Here is a 17,808-nt window from a genome sequence, read left to right as displayed (position 1 = left end):
TCTTAACGATTTTCAAGAGATTTATGATCACTATATTTGTGATAAGATAAATAAGGAGCAATCTTTTTTAATGTGGAAATAACATGGTGCTATTCCAAGTAAGAAATTGGAGAGTTTTTTCCATTTTGAAAGAGATACATATCTCTTTGATGGCATGTATCAATCTGGGCGTTATAGAGTAGGAAACCATACGATGCAAGAAGGATAAAGGCTTTTCAGTTTATGTGTATGATCAATTAGTTCTTTGGTATTCAACATGTTGCCAATTGTATTGTACTCAATACACGATCATAACTACAAGATAGGTTCCATAGTTTGAAACTAGTTTGATTAGAGAAAGAATAAGTTTCTATAGAATATTGATATAAATTGCTACTACTATTCTCTATATAACAATTCAAATGCTACCCTTCATTACCACTTAAAAACACTACTCAAATAAACATAGCAAATTATCTTAATACAAATCAATTAAATTTATCTAAATGCAAATTAATTCAAATAACATAAAAACTCTATCAAACTAAAGACATACACCCATTATGCTTCAAAAGTGACACTACTAAATAGTTAAATGAATGTAGGAGCATCAATTTCTAGATCAAAATAAATTCAAGAATGTCTACTAGAAACAAAAATTATTAGATGAGAGTACTGGAAACTAATCTTGGTAGTCTAACACATCCAATTTTTTAAGCCTATTCAATGTAGCAATTTAAAAGGTAAGAGGGTTAGATTTGCTAGAGCATCAAGAAAGAAGACCAATTTCTAAGCCTTTAATGGAGTAATAGCTACCCAAAAATGTCCATACATCTTGTTTACCTCATGCATGTCAATAGCTTGCAATGACATTAACTCCTTAGTATCAAGATCAATTCTATAAACCTTCAAATAGTGCAAGATGGAAAGGATGATGATCGTGTAGCACAAAAAAATCATAAAAGAAGCTCAAGATTGATTACATGAAAAATGGTTCACAAAACTAAAATAACTTTCTTTATAATATGGGCTACAAGCTTGGAAGATTCCTCCTTTCTATGCTCATGTACTCCTTACTTCTCCTTGATAAATTCTCCTAAAATTTCATACAAAAATTGAAGAGAAGCACTATTGCAAAAAAGAAGTTTCTCACTAAGCTTTGAGGTTGATATACAATAGCACTCAATCATTGAATTTTATTGGGTTTTTTATCGGATGGCATGATCTAAGAAAAAATCTCCCTATTAAAATTTATCAAAGACAATTAACAAAAAAATTACACTTCAACAAAATGGAAATAGTTCAAGAAAATATATAATACAACTCTTACTTGATCCATGGAATTTAGATTATGCACACTAACATTCTCCACATTATCTTGCGTTTCTTTTAATACGCACAATGACAAATTTATAAATTAAAGAGATTTTCATGTAAGTTTTTGTTGAAAAAAGCGAGTAAAGATCCATAATTCTACCTTTCTCTTCTTTGATTGAACGGAGCTTTTCTTTTGATTAGCGGTATTTCATTTTGGGATATCCTAGCTAACACTATTTTGTAATCGGACCCTCAAGTGTCTTGTTTTTTTCATCAACTTATTGTAATTATTTGGTGAAGATAAAAATCGGTATAAGTCATCCTTATACTCCAAGTCATTGATGAAGTGAAAATTGTAGGTATTATGTCAATGTCAATTTTAAATTTTGGTGATAAGTATTAATTTTAACAATTTTTTTAAAAATTTAGTGTTTTGGTAAAATTCTTTTAAAGTGCTTACTTCTTCTAAGAGAAATAATATATTGCATTTAATTAAAATAATATGGGTAGGAACATGCTTCTTAGAACTAAACATTAAGCTTCACAACTTCATTCTTATTGTAAATTTGTGCTATAATCAAAACCTCAGATGTTGAAAATACCAAGAAAGAGAAAAAATTTCACATTTTGAACTTTCTCTCACCAACGTGATGAAATTATACTACAAAATTTAAGGTCCAAATTTGATCTATAAGTGAAAAACAAAAAACTAGATATTTTTCAAGGTTTCAAACTCACATGTGATTTGTAAATCAAGCTCATATGAGAAGATGAGTGATGCAAAATTTCTTTCAAAACAACATCAACATACGCAGTTTTGAGGATTTGTCACAATCTACCAAAGAATGCTTGCATAAACATCAATCCGATATTACCTTAAGCACCAAGTCTTTAGAACGAGTATATATGTAGCATTGAAAAAATGTGAAACTACATAAAATTGACATTTTACTTTTCTATCAATCACATCCAAAAAAGTTGCATAGTGGATCCACACAACTTTAATTCTAGTCAGAAAAGAATTTTATTTTACTTTTCTATTTAATTCTAGTCAAAATTCAGATTTCACTTTTCTATTTAATTCTAGTAAAAAAGGAATATTATTTTACATGAAATTTACAAAAATATGAAGCACATACATGGATTATTAAATAGCATGCAATCCATTTATTTTTCTCTCAGGCTAAGATATGCATTTTAAAGAAACATCAGCTGTTGTTTTGCATGGGTATTTTTTGTGACTTGTGTTCAAAAGTTGAAGATCATAGTTTTAAAAAACACTTTAGCTAATATATTGTAAGCTTGCAAAGGGACTTTATGCAATATTTTCTAGATACCTCATAGCATTTTACTTAAATGTTAGAAAAAAGGACAATTAAGTGTCCTTTTTGTATCAAGCAAGTGTTAACATGAAGTCTAATAAATAATAATTATTTATATATTATAGAGAGAGAATGAATACAATATAACCCTTAATGAGCTTAGAATGGAAATCTTTAACCATTTTTCTTTCTTCCTTTGGGGCAACCACTTTTTGGTTAAAACCATAGCATGATTTGATTTTTATATTAAATTCCAAAAGCAAAACAAATCTACATTTGACCTTTCACTTCTAACCATGGAATCCTCTTGATCAATGTTGGTAGGATGTTTAGTATGAGAACTTTCACTCCAAGTTGGCCTTTGATCCACCACACAAGGAGTTTAGGAATGAATGCGCAAAAGTATATATAAACATAGAATGAAAAAAAGAAACAAAGCATAAAAGAAAACACTAGCACTATAGATAATTTGAAAAAAATTTGCTTATAACATCTGTCTCCTTCACTAGGTCAATGTTTATCACACATGAGTCCCCATTTTTGGTAACTTTGAATTAAGAGGAGTGTGCATCCTGTCAATTCAATCACTTTAGAGTACTACAAGCATAACTATGTCAATGCAAAGATATTTTTCACACATTTCCTCACTTCGAAAACGTTTCATATTTAGTTGATCAAAGATATATGAAAGCTCGGATGAATTAGCTTGTACCGAAATCTCCTTTGCTTCTTTCCCATTGCCTGTTGGAGTCTCGAATAAGCTTCCACTTATTATAGATTCTTCTTTCTGGAGTTGATGAGAGATATCATGTAGACGGCTCCATGTAAAAAAATATATTTATTTATTTTTCATACTCCACAATAAATGCAATATCATGCAAGTTAAATTTCAGTTTTCTTTTTTTGCCCCTTAAAAAGAGCTTAAAATACAAGGATCTACCAATTTACTAACTAGAAGACTACACATTTAAAAGATTCTTCCTTTTGTTCATGTGTAACCACATTGGTTTCAAAATTCCTATCTTTGGCCTTGGATTATGAGAGGGATTAAGTATGAATCATATGAAGAAAACCAACAAATCAATTATCATGATACAAAGACTAGGCAATGAGACTTTAGTTGTCTTATGGATACCAAGCTAGAATAACTTTACTCCTATTTACACATTCTTTTGAACCAAAAGGTGCATTTTATAGCTAGAAAGGCTAGTTAAAGTATAAAAAGGTACAAAAATAGTTCCACTAGATCTATAACCAATGTAGTGTCACAAATGCATTAATTGATTATATTGCATTTCTGTCAAGCATTTCTTGTAGAGCTCTCATTAAACTAGCTAGGCAACCATGAATGCCAATTACTTCTTTAGCATATTTGAAATTTTGAAGTACTTGGAAGTAATGAATGAATTGCTAATATGGGTCTAGTATATATGAAATGCAACAATTTCACATAAATTTTTTAGCCAACCTATATCCGTTTATGTTTCCTATAAAAACTATGTAATATTGGCATTAAGGCATTGGATGCATAGTGCATCCAAAAAAACTATGTAATATTGGCCTTAAACTATTGAGATACATAACGTATCAAAACAAACTATATGACTAGCAAACACATTCAATGTTTCTATATCACATAATATTTAATATATGGTCCATACATCATGATGAATACAAAATCTGCTACTATTTATATTCCTCAATGGTTTGTCAGTGTACCACCTCAAAAAATACCTCCAACATAGAGTGTAAAATAATATAGAATGAGCAAAACTTACATCTAAAGGACTTACCTTTTCAAGGCTCACTTGATTTATAATAGTGTTGTTTTCGTGCATTGACTCAAATTCCTCAAAGAAACTTTCATTGTCCTCATATGATATTATGAGCAAATCAAATGTAGAAGAAAATGATTAATTTGATAATCAAGAACAATATAAGAATCTATGATGTAACTTTATTAGTCCCATATAAGCATGATCATAATATTGAATAGACAAACGTTGCTAGATGCAAGGTGCATTTTTGTGGCTAAAAAAGCTATTTTTACTATGTGAAAAGAAAAAAGCTTAGTTCCACTAGGTCGATCGGCTATGTTGTACAAAAGATTTAGAATCATCTTAATAGTGGTTCTTCATAAAACAAATCTTGTAGGCCTTATTTCTATTGTCAGGGATTTGTTCGCTAATAGAAAACTTGAATATATTTAATGCAAGGATCTTATGAGATTTTGAGCTAGTATATAGACTTAAATTTCTCGACTTGTAATAACGTCCACTTTTGGGCACTCCAATAATATCAACCAAAAGACAAAGATAGCATTATAACAATAGATTCATGCATAATAACCACAGTAATGCAAACCAATCTACATTTTTTTTTTCATAGTGACAACATTTTTGAATGATAAAATCTAGTTCAACCACACTAAAATTAACAAAGTTCATGAGCTAACCATGCACAAAAAGTTTCATACGATATTCTAGCTAAGAAACATGAACAAATGTACTCTATAATGAGAGAAGTCTCATATTACAAACATGCTTAGATTCTTCCATGCTTCCATATACACTCCTTTGGACTGATGACTAAAAGGCATGATAGTTGTCATTTAATGTAAACATACACACCTCATTAAGTGGGGTCAATGAGCATATCAAAAGAGAACTTACAATACTGCTTCTTCACTAAAAATAGATGACTTTTGGTCATTCAAAAGCAACAATTTTACTTACACAAACTTATTGCTCATGTAGTACCCATTGATTTCATCCACAAAAGGGTATTCTTGATATCTACTTGCTTGTGGAACTTGAATTTCAAAATCTAAATATTGAAAACGATTACAACATAAGCATATTCAAATTAGCCAAAATTTGTTTGAATGTTTTTTGATGGTTTAGGATTATCTCTTCACTTTGATTAGCTGAGTATATGATAAATTTGACAACTCCATCCTTGTGTAGTTGAATATAGGGAACTAATTAAATGCACCAAGTATACAAATCACTTGAAGATAGTAAAAAAATATTATTTATTTAAGCTAGAAAACACTAAACCTTACATATATCACTTATATCAACATTTCATGCATGTATTTGGAAAATGTTTGTAAACCCATTCCAAAATCCCCCGTATCCAAAGAGGGGTCAATATCAAGCATGACATCTTTTGACTATTTTGAGTGTCCTTCTAAAACCAGAGTTATGTACATATTGGAATCCTTCATTTTAACTTTCTATCATGATTTAATTCTCTTGAATCCTCTATAATTTATAAATTTGCACCTAATTACTAGCTCAAAAAGGATGCTAGAAACAATAGGTATAGCATCATGGTGATCAATGTCATAATCATGTATCTCGTTGGTGTGCTTGGATAAAGAAGACCAACTCAATGCATCAAATAGTGAACTTGAAATTCAAACATTTCTTTAGCTTAGCCCAAAATCTTGTACCTAACATAATCCTAAGCTTGTATACGTTTTGGGCACCTAAAGATATTTCCACAATGTTGCCTTTAGTCATGCATATTCAAAATAAAAAACACTTCATCAATTTGACGTGCAAGAACCTTTTCCCATATACAATGTTAATGCACCTCATTGTACTTGGTCTCTATGTGGAATACGCTTCTCAAATGATGTCCTGGTTTCCACAACATCATGTCCCAAATCTTGCAACAATTTGTACAACCATGCCACCATTGTTGTTGCTACTTTGTTCTTTACTATTTAATGATTTTTTCTTGTTTCTTCAATGGAAGGCTTCATCATCAACACAAATATCATAGAACTTTCGCTATAAGAGCCTCATGTAATAATAAATAAAATATCAAGAATTTTTAAAGATTGTCAAGGTTGAATTGGACATGATAGAATAGAATAATTAATGTACTTGTGATATGCAACTGGGATTTGCAATGGACGAATGTGAAACACATTAAAAAATTTGGAATGCCTTGTATGTGTATTATGATACTGGCATACTTTATGCAACTACCATGGAAACTTCACTTAGATACTATAAGGAGAGTGCTTTACTATGCAAGGGATACCTTGACTTGAAGAATATTGTATGTACATAAAGTGTTGCTGAGGGTTTAATTACACAAGTGGAAATTGGGACAATGTGATCACATCATCCACATAAAACGATATAACTACTACAGGAATGTGTTTTTTGCAAACAATGATGATAAGCTTTGGCAATTTAAACACTAGATAGGTAGAAGATTCGTTTGTCCATGGTCTTGGTGCATGCTTAATCCCATAAAGTGGTTTAATCAATCCATACCACTGTGAAAAGTTGGGATGAACACAATCCTTAGGCCACTCCATATAATTTTGTTCCCAAACATCACCATTTTCAAGAGGTTGCTTTATAGTAGTGTACTGTAAGTTCCAACTTTGCAACCATTAAAATCATTGATCCTGTGGCTGCCATTATGTAAATATACAAAAATGCATTTACAAACTGTATGCCACAAGTTTCACATAGCCATGCATCTCCTTATTGAGCCATCAGCCTTATGCTTCACATTGTACGCCTAATTGTATTACCAAGTTGTCATATAGTGTGCATTAATCTATTCCCATTTCGTCAACCATTTGTACATCTTGTTTGAGAGTACAAATGTTTGAGTCAACTCCACACTTATACTACCTTTGTAGTGTATGCAAAATGACGTGAAAACACTATCCTATGTCAATATTTCCATAAACTACTGCCTCCAAGGAGATGTCTTAATTGGTGTTAAAAGTTTTAAAGTCCACGTAAACAAGATTGTTATGCTGTTGTGATGGAATAATAAATAAGATGGCTTGTGATGGTTCATGACATAGAGTTACTTGCCGTTAGTATTCACTTCATACCAAGGAGCAATTGATGAATAGAGGATTCCCCACAATGATTCCACACAATTGACTCAGCCTATTGGTTTACAATCACATAAATATGGCTGGTGTACGTACCTACAAAAGACTGTAGCAGAGAGCACATGCAATCCACAATTGGTCATCAAGCTGAAGATATTGGTGGGCATTAGGATCCCTAGTGAGAGGGCCTAACTATCCCCCTCATTTTTTGTTCAGATGTGTCTTATATCATTATAAACCAAGCGTGCGAGTACTTCACCAAGAGAAGATACAAAAGGGATAGTATGAAAATACACATGATAAATGGAAAGAGACAATTTCACTAAAAACATGGCATTTGCCAACGCGTTTCGACTTATTGAGTCTCATCAGGGCATTCCATGAATACAAAAAATTCTCTCTTTAGGCTTTTGGTTTTATAAGCACTTTTGGAGGGAAATGTGGGTAGCTGGGCATTCATTGGGATTGAGTACAACTTACAAGAGTTTGAATGGTGATGGATGTAGACCAAGAAATAGATTGGCTTTGTTGGGCATCTAATGGGCTTGTGTACAACTTCAAGAGTTTAAATGGTGATGGGTGTATACCAAGAAAAAGGTTGGCTTTTTCTAGTTGGGCATTAAATGGGCTTGTGTACAACTTTATGAGTTTTAAATGGTGATGGATGTATACCAAGAAATAGATTGGCTTTGTTGAAAGTCACTGTATTTCCTTGGGAGTGGTGTTTAACTTCTGGTGATCTTTAGAGAGATTGCATAAAGTGGTACCAATGGCTAGGTGGTTTCATGAAGCAGTAGCATCCTTGATAAGGGTTAAAACAATTTCCACTAGAGATTTTGTTGTAAACCCTCTTTTGTTATACAAGATTGAAGTCTTGAGTTGTGCAACAATGAATGCGATGTACATGGCTGGCTTAGTTTAAGGTTTGGGCCCAGAGTGTGGTGGAAGGTTAGGTTTAGGTTTGGGCCAAGAGTCTGGTGGAGGCAAACAATGAATGCGATGTACATGGCTAGCTTAGGTTAAGGTTTGGGCCCAGAGTGTGGTGGAAGGTTAGGTTTAGGTTTGGGCCAAGATTTTGGTAGAGGCAAACGGTTAGCTTAAAAGAATCTAGGGGTGAAGGTTAACTTTTCTGAGGATTAGAGTTTTTATGAGGGCAAGGCTATCTTAGTACCGGTCACCAACCTGGTGAGGCAAAGAACGATGACAAGCTATACAATTGGTGCAATTTACCATAGGCTAAACTGATAAATGAACTTGGAAGGGTTGCATCTCCATCGGATGTATGTGGAGATTTACAAATTAGACTTTAGTACAATTGTAAGGTGGGGTGCAAGTCTGTGTCAGTAGGGTGTTAACTGTGTCCTACGGGTGGATGGTTAAGTAAATAGAGGTTGGTTATGATAATAACACTGCATCCAATAAGGTGCAAATAAAAAGCAGGTAGAGGTATTTTTAAGATAGGTTAAGGTATGCAAGGTTTTAAGACAACCAAAGTGGGGCAAGGTTTAATTTGTTAGGCATTAGAGTTTTATGAGGTCAGGTTCAACTTAGTTCTAGGTCACCAACTAGACGAGGCAAAGACCGGGGAATGTACAAGGTAGAAAAATGGTATTAACTTTCAAGGTAAGGTCAAGGATGATTAAAGTTTTGGGTAATAACAAACAAGGAAGGTGGGGTCAAGGCACATCAAGCTATTAATTTTAGCAAGGTGCGGATGTACAAGATGAAGGGATAAAACATACGTAGAAGGGGGATACAATCCACATATAGCTATAAGATTGGTGCCTTTGAGAAGAGGGTAAAGTGATAAATTACTTGGAAGGGCTACATCTGCACCAATCCACATATAGCTATAAGATTGGTGCCTTTTAGATGAGGGTAAAGTGATAAATTACTCGGAAAGGCTACATCTGCACCAAATGCATGTGGAGATTAATAAACCAATTGTACAATTGTAAGGTGGGGTGCAAAGCAGTGAGGGTAGGTTAATCCCTAAGGTCTTAAAGGATAGTAAAGTTGCCTTGAGGTTAGCAAAGCTAAAAAGGGACCTTGTATGTTGAAAACCTTGTTATGGTAGTGGATAGTGAAGTAGAGAGAAAAGGTTGCATGGAGACAATAAGGGGCACTTGAAGGTGGGCAAATGAGGTTTTCTCTCATGGGTTAGATGGAAATAGTGATTGCTCAGCTTGGGTAGCAGATCTATGAAACAAGTGGATGTTTAACTAATGCAAGGGCAAAGGAAAAAAGTTTGAGCAAGGGCAAGAGACCTATATCTGGCATGGATCATCACTTGTGGAGCAAAGGAAGTCCATAAGAGCAAGAATCATCACTTGTGGATGCAATTATTGGATGGTTCAAACACCTTAGACACTCCAACTCAGTTCTTAGCACTAAGGACAAGCTTTTGATCTTATTAAGTAGCTGAAGTTTGCTGGCTTGCTGTATCTTCTAAACTCTTTCCAGAACATACCCATTGCATCTACAAGCAGTGTAGGAGATAATGAGTAGAACTTGCTGATCAGCTGAGAAATAAAGTGAAAGGGCAAGAAAGGGGGGGGGGGGGGGGGATTTGCAGTGAGGGCAAGTTGCAGTGTTTATCCTCTTGTTTCCTAGCTCCAATAACTACTAAAAAGCGTAAATCAAGGGAGATAACCATGGAAGAGGTTCATTTACTACCATAAGTAAGGTATAGAGGGAGATTTGGCAAAGACACTCCACAGAGTAATGGGAATGGGGCTTTGGCGAGGGGGAAGGTATTATAACATGGGTTGAGGCAGATGTATGAGTATACTAGGGCAAAGTTAGATGAAGCATCCCCGACTGAGCAAATTCCGATGAAGCATCCCCGTCGATCATTGCATCCCCGTCGATCATTGCTGAGCATAATCAGAATGTTTAGGTAGAGGTGTTTACCAAAGTAAAGGGGAAGTGGATTGGGAGAGAAAAATAGCTCGGGACAAGCTGGAATCATGGGTATTATAGGCCAATGCTGATGAAGCATTTCCATTGATATTTGTGAAACAAAATGGCACGCTGTTGTGTAATGGAAGGCCATGGAAAGGGGTGGCTTGCACATTGCAGGCCCTTTGCAAATAAGTATCTCGATCATGTTGAAGAAAGAGACCCGTACTCTCAGACATAGATCCGTAGAAAAATGGGTGCAAAGACTTCCCCTCAAGCCGTAGAACCATCAATCGTAGGTGTCGTAGTTATCCTAGATTTTCAACATTGAAGGTTGCAAACAGCAACACAGCAACATGAGGCAAGGTGCTGCCGTAAGTGTGGTATGGCCGTTTGGAGTTTATGAAGCAGTGACGAACCAGCTTGAGAGGAAGTGAGAGAGGGAGGAAGGGAGTGAGGGCAAGCGGCAACAATACCTGCTCTCCCTTTGTCCTACTAGAAGTGGTAGTTACAGGGGTGTATTGGTGTTTATCCTCTTGTTTCCTGGCTCCAGTAACTACTAAAAAGCGTAAATCAAGGGAGATAACCATGGAAGAGGTTCATTTACTACCATAAGTAAGGTATAGAGGGAGATTTGGCAAAGACACTCTACAGAGTAATGGGAATGGGGCTTTGGAGAGGGGAAAGGTATTATAACATAGGTTAAGGCAGATGTATGAGTATACTAGGGCAAAGTTAGATGAAGCATCCTCGCCTGAGCAAATTCCGATGAAGCATCCCCGTCGATCATTGCTGAGCATAATCAGAATGTTTAGGTAGAGATGCTTACCAAAGTAAAGGGGAAGTGGATTGGGATAGAAAAATAGCTGGGGTCAAGCTGGACTCATGGGTATTATAGGAAAATACTGATGAAGCATTTCCATTGATATTTGTGAAACAAAATGGCATGCTGTTGTGTAATGGAAGGCCATGGAAAGGGGTGACCTACACATTGCAGTCCCTTTGCAAATGAGTATCTCGATCATGTTGAAGAAAGAGACCCTTTCTCTCAGACACAGATCCGTAGAAAAATGGGGGCAAAGACCTCCCCTCAAGCCGTAGAACCATCAATAGTAGGTGTCGTAGCTATCCCAGATTTTCAACATTGAAGGTTGCAAAAAGCAACACAGCAACATGAGGCAAGGTGCTGCCGTAAGTGTGGTATGGCCGTTTTGAGTTTATGAGGCAGTGACGAAGCAGTGACGAACCAGCTTGAGAGGAAGTGAGAGAGGGAGGAAGGGAGTGAGGGCAAGCGGCAACAATACCTGCTCTCCCTTTGTCCTACTAGAAGTGGCAGGTACAGGGGTGTATTGGCACCCAAAATCCATGGCTTTGATGGGTGTGTCATATGGCGTAGGGCCAAAGGTAGGTTGGGAAGTGGGTGAAGATGCGCACAGAAGGCATTGGTTGGCGAAGATGCAGAGAAGACATTGGTTGGCTCTACGACACTGGCCGGCTCTGCGACAAGGAAGCCAATAGGTCAGCGCTATTGTGGAGGGCATGAAGGGAGCAAAATAGGGTAGCCCTCGTAGGTGTAGACGCATTGAGCTGCAATCTTCCTTTGAGGGAGCATTCTAGAGAACCGATCATGGAGAGCTTCAAACCTAGAAATGAAACGGGCGGGCAACAAGTTCTTTGTAAAGTATTAATGATGGAGTAAAATTGTTAAGCGAGGAGAGCGCTAGCCATAAAGTAGAGCGAAAGTAGTTGTGCGTGTGTGTGTGTATGTGTGTGTGTGTGTGTGAGAGAGAGAGAAATGAAATGAAATGAAATGAAATGTTATATTAACGTCTTCAAAAGGCCAAAATGACCTATGAGACCAATCAGTTACAAAATAGTGAATCTAATACCATGTCAGGGTACAAAAGAACTAGAAAAGAACTAGAAGTGGAACAAAATACTACTACTACTACTACAATCTAAAACTACGTGGGTGTACCAGCTGATACAATAGGTACCCGATAAACTGGATGTAACAGTGTGTGAAACAAAGATGGAAGAAATGGTGAGGATCCATCCTCATCTGCACTCTGGATGTCGAGAGAGTATGGCTCGAATCTTCTGTTGTAGAGAGAGAGAGAGAGAGAGAGAGAGAGAGGAGCTGTTTGTATTCCTCCGTAGGATGAGAGATAAATGAAGGAGATTCCACGCAGTAGGGCCAAGGTTTTAGAGAAGTGGGCCACAACATAGTGGTTGAATAATGGGTAAGGGAAATGGGCCATAACATAGTGGTTGAATAATGGGTAAGGGAAATGGAAGCAGCATCGCTTATATCATCATAAAATGTGTCTTATATCATTATAAACCAAGCGTGCGAGTACTTCACCAAGAGAAGATACAAAAGGGTTAATATGAAAATACACATGATAAAGGGAAAGAGAGAATTTCACTAAAAACATGGCATTTGCTAACACGTTTCAACTTATTGAGTCTCATCAGGGCATTCCATGAATACAAAAAATTCTCTCTTTAGGCTTTTGGTTTTATAAGCACTTTTGGAGGGAAAACTTCTAAGACTTTTGGAGGGAAATGTGGATAGCTAGGCATTCATTGAGATTGAGTACAACTTACAAGAGTTTGAATGGTGATGGATGTAGACCAAGAAATAGATTGGCTTTGTTGGGCATCTAATGGGCTTGTGTACAACTTCAAGAGTTTAAAATGGTGATGGTAGTTGCCTTGAAAAGTCTCGCACGCTTGGTTTATGTTGTTCACAATGTTGCCTTTAGTCATGCATATTCAAAATAAAAAACACTTCATCAATTTGACGTGCAAGAACCTTTTCCCATATACAATGTTAATGCACCTCATTGTACTTGGTCTCTTTGTGGAATATGCTTCTCAAATGATGTCCTGGTTCCCACAACATCATGTCCCAAATCTTGCAACAATTTGTACAACCATGCCACCATTGTTGTTGCTACTTTGTTCTTTACTATTTAATGATTTTTTCTTGTTTCTTCAATGGAAGGCTTCATCATCAACACAAATATCATAGAACTTTTGCTATAAGAGCCTCATGTAATAATAAATAAAATATCAAGAATTTTTAAAGATTGTCAAGGTTGAATTGGACGTGATAGAATAGAATAATTAATGTACTTGTGATATGCAACTGAGATTTGCAATGGACGAATGTGAAACACATTAAAAAATTTGGAATGCCCTGTATGTGTATTATGATACTGGCATACTTTATGCAACTACCATGGAAACTTCACTTAGATACTATAAGGAGAGTGCTTTACTATGCAAGGGATACCTTGACTTTAAGAATATTGTATGCACATAAAAGTGTTGCTGAGGGTTTAATTACACAAGTGGAAATTGGGACAATGTGATCACATCATCCACATAAAACGATATAACTACTACACGAATGTGTTTTTTGCAAACAATGATGATAAGCTTTGGCAATTTAAACACTAGATAGGTAGAAGATTTGTTTGTCCATGGTCTTGGTGCATGCTTAATCCCATAAAGTGGGTTAATCAATCCATACCACTGTGAAAAGTTGGGATGAACACAATCCTTAGGCCACTCCATATAATTTTGTTCCCAAACATCACCATTTTCAAGAGGTCGCTCTATAGTAGTGTACTGTAAGTTCCAACTTTGCAACCATTAAAATCATTGATCCTGTGGCTGCCATTATGTAAATATATAAAAATGCATTTACAAACTCTATGCCACAAGTTTTCACATAGCCATGCATCTCCTTATTGAGCCATCAGCCTTATGCTTCACATTGTACGCCTAATTGTATTCCCAAGTTGTCATATAATGTGCATTAATCTAATCCCATTTCGTCAACCATTTGTACATCTTGTTTGAGAGTACAAATGTTTGAGTCAACTCCACACTTATACTACCTTTGTAGTGTATGCAAAATGACGTGAAAACAATATCCTATGTCAATATTTCCATAAACTACTGCCTCCAAGTAGATGTCTTAATTGGTGTTAAAAGTTTTAAAGTCCACGTAAACAAGATTGTTATGCTGTTGTGATGGAATAAAAAATAAGATGGCTTGTGATGGTTCATGACATAGAGTTACTTGCCGTTAGTATTCACTTCATACCAAGGAGCAATTGCTGAATAGAGGATTCCCCACAATGATTCCACACAATTGACTCAGCCTATTGGTTTACAATCACATAAATATGGCTGGTGTACGTACCTACAAAAGACTGTAGCAGAGAGCACATGCAATCCACAATTGGTCATCAAGCTGAAGATATTGGTGGGCATTAGGATCCCTAGTGAGAGGGCCTAACTATCCCCCTCATTTTTTGTTCAGATGTGGATGGAGGCCCACAAATACACATATAGCTCTCTCAAAACCTAAGCTTATAGCACAAGTTGAGCTAGAATATTCACCAAAGAAGCCATCTGTGTGTGTGCTGCAGTGTGTCAGCATTGTACATTAGTTAAATATGTCTACAAATTCTCTTTACAAATTAACAGTGGATCAAACAAAGGATGCTTTAGCTCCAGAGATCTCATTTGAGATTGCAATGCAACTGTCGTCCAGATAACTGCTGCTGCTGATAAAGAGGAACATCATACTGGAAACAAAAAGTGTGTCAAGTCCTTTTCCATGATAGCAATTGTTCAGTAAAGTAACAAACACCTTTCTAATTAGAAACAGGACAAATTGACATCGTTAGATAATACATGCGTAAATATATACAAACAGTTTGTACACATACATCTGTGTGCACGCATGTGTGTAATCTCTATTTTCTTTGGAGCATAGGAAAGTCTGAATTTTCTCTAAAGAGCCTATAACATACAAAAAAGTTTCTAGTACTAATGGCCTGTACTACTACTAATGGCCTGTGGAGGGACACTCTGTATTGCTCACATCATCCACTACCATAAACCAGTAGCAGTGTTTTGTTTCTGTTTGCCAACCAGTCTCAAGTCCCAAACCCAATCTTTACATTTTGAGAGAGAGAGAGAGAGAAAGAAAGAAAGAAAGCTTTTTAGCATCTGTGTCAGGCTGAAGTCGGCCTAGGAATCAAATCAAGTATACATATGGGTATGTCCTCCGTTTATCGGAAAAGACAAAACAATTCAACCTGGTATAGAGCAAAAGAAAAGAACTTCTGGTGGATGATGATGGGATCTATGGGGGGGCCTTGGAACTCTAGTACTAGGGATCTGTGCATGCCTATATTCTCAGGGTAGTACAACCATGCAAATGCATCAATCTAGCTAACTCCATCCTGTGCTAATGGGGGGATGTAAAATGTGGTGCATGGGGGGGTCGGGAGCAAGGGCTGCCCTAATGAACGCAGCTAGCTGGGTGAGCCATCATCTGGTTTTGTCTCTCCTCAGTAGCTCGATGCTCTTGGGTCCGGATCTCCTCGATCTGTCTACGGTGGAGTCATGGGGCTTGGCATCCGTTAACACACGAGCATCGTCTGGCCTGGCTCGTCTCAGCCTGCTGGAGAGTCACTCCCCTCAGTTGCTTGTTCAGGTTTTTGGCCTGCCTGCCTGCCCTTGTTTATATTATTGCTTTCCGATTTAAGTGTGACAAGTTTCTTGTCTCGGATGTAGGGTGTCAAAGGCAAATCCAAAGATGGCCCACGGTCAAGTTTACGGGTCATAGATGACGTGCCCACGTTGCATGTGAATATTCCTGGCAAGGCTAGTGAGGTATGTTGCAAGTGCCATCATCTACTTGTTTGTTGGGAGATTTCTGAGACTTTGTTTTAGATGTCTTGGTTTATTTTATTTGTAGGTTGCACGCAAGAAGCCCAAGGACCACAAGGACCAGTCCAAGCCCTTGGGGCTGCCCATGAGACAAGGGAGAGCGGCGTGGGAATGTATCACAGAAGTTGAGCGCAATCGGCAAGCGGGACATTGAGTGACAAGACAAAGGTTGGGAAGCATGCTGGGATAGAGAAGCCAAAGATGGAAGGCTGAGAAGCTCAAGGTGTTCCTGCATTATCGGTGGAAGAGTGCCCTTAGTTCAAAACATGTGGTCGTTTGTTGTATGCAGGTTATCGATGACAAGAGGACACACGTGAACGTACTAAGTTAGCTAGATGGGGGGAAGCATGGGTCCACGGACCAAGCACAGAAGGCGGTCAATAAGGGTAAGAGAAAGGTTCGTGCAGGGGGGCAACGTGGCCAAAGAGGCCAGAGCGTTGCAGGCCCACCACAATTGGAAGCTGACTTGCACTTGCCAGTGCTCTCTCTCTCTCTCTCTCTCTCTCTCTCTCTCAGGAGTGCAAAGAGATGAGAGCCCAGCTTCAGAGGGATCTTCTTTTAGGATACATCACTTACAGACAATCTCGGATTGCTTCCCGGTGCCTTGTGCGATGGAACAAACGAGCTTACTTCAAGGATGCATCCGTTGTACGTACGGATAGGTCCGTACAGTACAGATCCGTACGTATGGATAGGGAACCGTATGGATGCTTTTTTTCAAAGAAAAAAAAAATCGTGCATTGTGAGGTTTGCATAACTTATTAGAGTTAGGACTTCATACTTCAGTCTTGGATTATCATCATGTACTTTTTTTTTAGTGCTCTTAGTTTTATGAGACCATGACATGAGACATTTGACATTGTTTGGCTGTAGACATTGATCAGCTTTGTGTTTTCAATGTCCGGTTAGAGTCGTGGACTGTAGTTTTTATTTGAAGTCTTGGTGAATGCATAAGTAAAGGTATGAAGTACTCTCAGTTTTAGGATTTTTGAAAAAAAAACAACGAATTTTTATGTACCTAAAAACTCAATCCATTCTATACTACGTACCTTACGTACAAAATTTGTACCGAACACTACGTACCTAGCTACCTTGGCTTACTTGGCCTAGATGGAGTCTCGAGACTTGTATCAGCTGTTCTTGAGTAGAGACTCAGGAGAGGCATGGCGATTCTTTCATGAGCACTCTCCTCCCTTAGTGATTACTTCTCCTAATGTGTGGGGCCAGTATGCGTCATCGTCATATATGGTGTCATCGTTATATACGGTTCCTGGACAGGACCCCCTTCTAGATCCTACAGAGCCATGCCTACCTACCAGCACCTTGTTTACCACTGACATGGTAAAGAGAGCCATTGACAGGATGAGGACTAGCAGAGCATATGATCATGATGGTCTAGTAACAGAGCACTTTATACATGCTAGAGATATGCTGGTAGAGGTTCTTGTAGTGTTGTTTAATCGTGCCATGTGTGAAGGGTTACCTGAGACTTGGAGGTTGTCGACTATTGTGCCTATCTTCAAAGTAGGTGATCCTATAGAGCTTGGGAATTACTGCTCTATTATGGTTGGGCACACATTGGCACGGTTGTATGCATCCATTCTTGAGCAACAGTTGAGTAATTGGGCAGAGGGTGAGGGTGTACGAGCAAAG

At 37.2% G+C, this 17,808-nt stretch overlaps 1 protein-coding gene across 1 annotated transcript in view; it reads right to left on the bottom strand.

Moving 5' to 3' along the window:
- Positions 1-14,540: 14,540 nt before the first annotated feature.
- CYL1 (alpha-N-acetylglucosaminidase family / NAGLU family) overlaps positions 14,541-17,808 on the bottom strand; it is a 228,378-nt gene continuing 225,110 nt past the window's right edge. The window contains exon 20 of the mRNA XM_086516947.1: positions 14,541-15,002. Coding sequence (XP_086373073.1) covers positions 14,937-15,002 — 66 coding nt within the window. The 3' untranslated portion in view covers positions 14,541-14,936. The remainder of the gene's footprint in view (positions 15,003-17,808) is intronic.

Source organism: Adiantum capillus-veneris, chromosome 1 (genome assembly GCF_014529385.1).
Source record: "Adiantum capillus-veneris isolate H3 chromosome 1, ASM1452938v2, whole genome shotgun sequence".
Classification (NCBI taxonomy): domain Eukaryota; kingdom Viridiplantae; phylum Streptophyta; class Polypodiopsida; order Polypodiales; family Pteridaceae; genus Adiantum; species Adiantum capillus-veneris.
This window is presented reverse-complemented; position numbering and strand designations above follow the sequence as displayed.